The sequence below is a fragment of the Mustela putorius genome, unplaced genomic scaffold (genome assembly GCF_011764305.1).
Source record: "Mustela putorius furo isolate JIRA1106 unplaced genomic scaffold, ASM1176430v1.1 tig00000095_pilon_pilon_pilon, whole genome shotgun sequence".
NCBI classification, from domain to species: Eukaryota; Metazoa; Chordata; class Mammalia; order Carnivora; family Mustelidae; genus Mustela; species Mustela putorius.
In genome coordinates, this window is record NW_025421280.1 from 30,613,319 (window position 1) to 30,616,442 (window position 3,124).

Sequence of the window (3,124 nt, forward strand, 5' to 3'; positions counted from 1 at the left end):
GTCTAAGGAGTGTGCCTGGCGGTGAAAAAGGCAAGGCAACCAGTAGTCCAGGAAGTCGTGTGTGTTATGAACTGAGGGCAGTATTCAGAGCATGGGCACCAGGGCTCATATATTCCAAGGTGACTCTTATTGACAGAGCCCAGAACTCAAGCAACAGAAGTTACTAATGGGGGTGTCCATTTCGACTCATGACATATCTTTATAACAAAATTAAGAAAGTCCTACAAAATTAATACAATGAAGGATAGCCTGTATCTTGAAGTTTCAGCTGATCTGGGGTGACTGCTTCATTCCTCAACACACAGTGTCATTCATCTCTCATCATCTTCCTTCTTGCTTCTTCCACTCCATACCCTGCCTCTTTCTTTCTTTGTTTTGTTTTGTTGTTGTTGTTGTTGTTTGTTTGTTTGTTTTATCTTATTTTTTAAATTTATTTTTTATTTATTTTCAGCATAACAGTATTCATTATTTTTGCACCACACCCAGTGCCCTATGCAATCCATGCCCTCTATAATACCCACCACCTGGTACCCCAACCTCCCACCCCCCTACCCCTTAAAACCCTTCAGATTGTTTTTCAGAGCCCATAGTTTCTCATGGTTCACCTCCCCTTCCAATTTCCCCCAACTCCCTTCTCCTCTCTAACTCCTCATGTCCTCCATGCTATTTGTTATGCTCCACAAATAAGTGAAACCATATGATAATTGACTCTCTCTGCTTGACTTATTTCTCTCAGCATAATCTCTTCCAGTCCTGTCCATGTTGCTACAAAAGTTGGGTATTCATCCTTTCTGATGGAGGCATAATACTCCATAGTGTATATGGACCACATCTTCCTTATCCATTTGTCTGCTGAAGGGCATCTTGGTTCTTTCCACAGTTTGGTGATTGTGGCCATGGCTTCTATGAACACTGGGATTCAGATGGCCCTTCTTTTCACTCCATCTTTATCTTTGGGGTAAATACCAAGTAGTGCAATTGCAGGGTCATAGGGAAGTTCTATTTGTTTGTTTGTTTGTTTGAGTCTTGATTTTCTAAATCAAGCAGCTTCCTTGGGGCCTTGACACTGACCTTTGCTCCCGTTGGGCACACACTTCCTGATATAACCTCAGTCTCCTTCAAGGTCCTGTTTACATGTCACCTTCTTTGCAGGTCTTGTGTGGAGGTCCAGTATAAAAAATAATTAAATAACGCCCCATCAATTCTCTCCTTTATACCTGCTTTCCTTGTCTTCACAACTCCTGTCACTATCTGACATCTTGTTTGATTTTAAGTATTCACTTACATTCTCTATCATAGGATTATAAGGATATTGTTCATTAGCACCCTATATTCATCACCTAAACAGTGCCTGGGACATGATAAATACTCAACATGTATTTCTCAAGGAATGAAAAGTATTATCAGTAAAAAGAGAGTTTATATTGTGCTAGGGAAACAGACTAAGATGGAAATGGAATTTTTTAATGTGATGTCCTCATGGGATGAGACCTCACATATACATTGAAGTTTATTTCCTGGTTATAAAATATAAGTGGTAACAATTACACTACGTTAAAAAACACTTGTTTGTGTGAAATTGGTCATTTGTTTTCTATATCTTGATAGTTACTCCCAACCCATGGAGCCCGGAAACCTTACAGGAGTTTCAGAATTTCTTCTTCTGGGATTTTCAGAGAGACCAGAACAGCAGCCCCTCATATTTGGGCTTTTCCTCTCCATGTACATGATCACTGTGTTTGGAAACCTGATCATCATTCTGGCTGTCAGCTCTGATTCCCACCTCCACACTCCCATGTACTTTTTCCTTGCCAAACTCTCCTTTGTAGACATCTGTTTCACCACCACCACTGTCCCCAAGATGCTGATGAACATTCAGACTCAGAGAAAATTGATCACTTACAAAAGCTGCCTCAGCCAGATATATTTTTTTATACTCTTTGCAGGATTGGATGTCTTACTCCTGACTGTGATGGCTTATGACCGTTTTGTAGCCATCTGTCATCCCTTGCACTACACAGTCATTATGAACCCCCGGCGCTGTGGTCTTCTGATTCTGGGGTCCTGGATCATAAGCGTCCTACATTCTTTGTTAGAAAGCTTAATGGTGTTGAGGATGTCCTTCTGTACAGTCTTGGAAATTCCTCATTTCTTTTGTGAACTCAATCAGATGATCCAACTTGCCTGTTCTGACACCTTTCTTAATAACATGGTGATGTATTTTGCAGCTATGTTCCTGGCTGGTGGCCCCTTCATTGGGATCCTTTACTCTTACTCTAAGATAGTTTCCTCCATATGTGGGATTTCATCAGTTCAGGGCAAGTACAAAGCATTTTCCACCTGTGTGTCTCACCTCTCAGTTGTCTCCTTATTTTATTGTACCAGCTTAGGAGTGTACCTCAGCTCTGCTGCTACTCAGAGCTCCCACTCAAGTGCAGTAGCCTCAGTGATGTACACAGTGGTTACACCCATGCTGAACCCCTTTATCTACAGCCTGAGGAACAAAGACATAAAGGAGGCTCTGATGAGAGTCTCTGGGATAGCAGGTGTTAAAGGGCCAATTGTCCAGGGTTGAGGAAGTGCCCATGATTGCCTGACCCAAATGTTGAGATTCTTTGGTCAGACTGTGGAAATGGAGAACACCTCTTCTAATTCTTTTCTTGAAATTTCTACTTTTTAAATTTGACCTTTACTACAATATATGTAACTCAATTTATTAAGCTTTGTGTGACCTCTGATACCTAAGAGATTTTCTTTGTTATTAGCCTAGTCTCTCAATGTTGTTCCTAACCTTGGGTGTGAAATATTTGGACATTCTTGCTTATTTCAAAGGACAACATGGATGTGCTAAGAATAATTTCTTCTCAAATAAAATATATCATAGTGAGTCACAGCTATTTATATAAATTTATAAGAGACAAATCTGAAACTACTGTGTTTCACTTTTGTGATCATTTTTCCTTTCCTTTCTTTTCCTTTTTTTTCATTTTTTTATTTATTTTCAGTGTAACAGTATTCATTATTTTTGCACCACACCCAGTGCTCCATGCAATCTGTGCCCTCTTTAATCTGTACCCACCACCTGGTTCCCCCAAACTCCCACCCCTGCCCCTTCAAAACCCTC

The 3,124-nt window shown here is 40.4% G+C and overlaps 1 protein-coding gene across 1 annotated transcript; it reads left to right on the forward strand.

The window, feature by feature from the left end:
* Positions 1 to 1,621: 1,621 nt before the first annotated feature.
* On the forward strand, positions 1,622 to 2,575 carry LOC101673500 (olfactory receptor-like protein OLF4). Its single transcript, XM_004781401.1, has one exon. It carries the CDS (start codon positions 1,622 to 1,624, stop codon positions 2,573 to 2,575), a length of 954 nt encoding a protein of 317 aa, XP_004781458.1.
* The last annotated feature ends 549 nt before the right edge of the window (positions 2,576 to 3,124 follow it).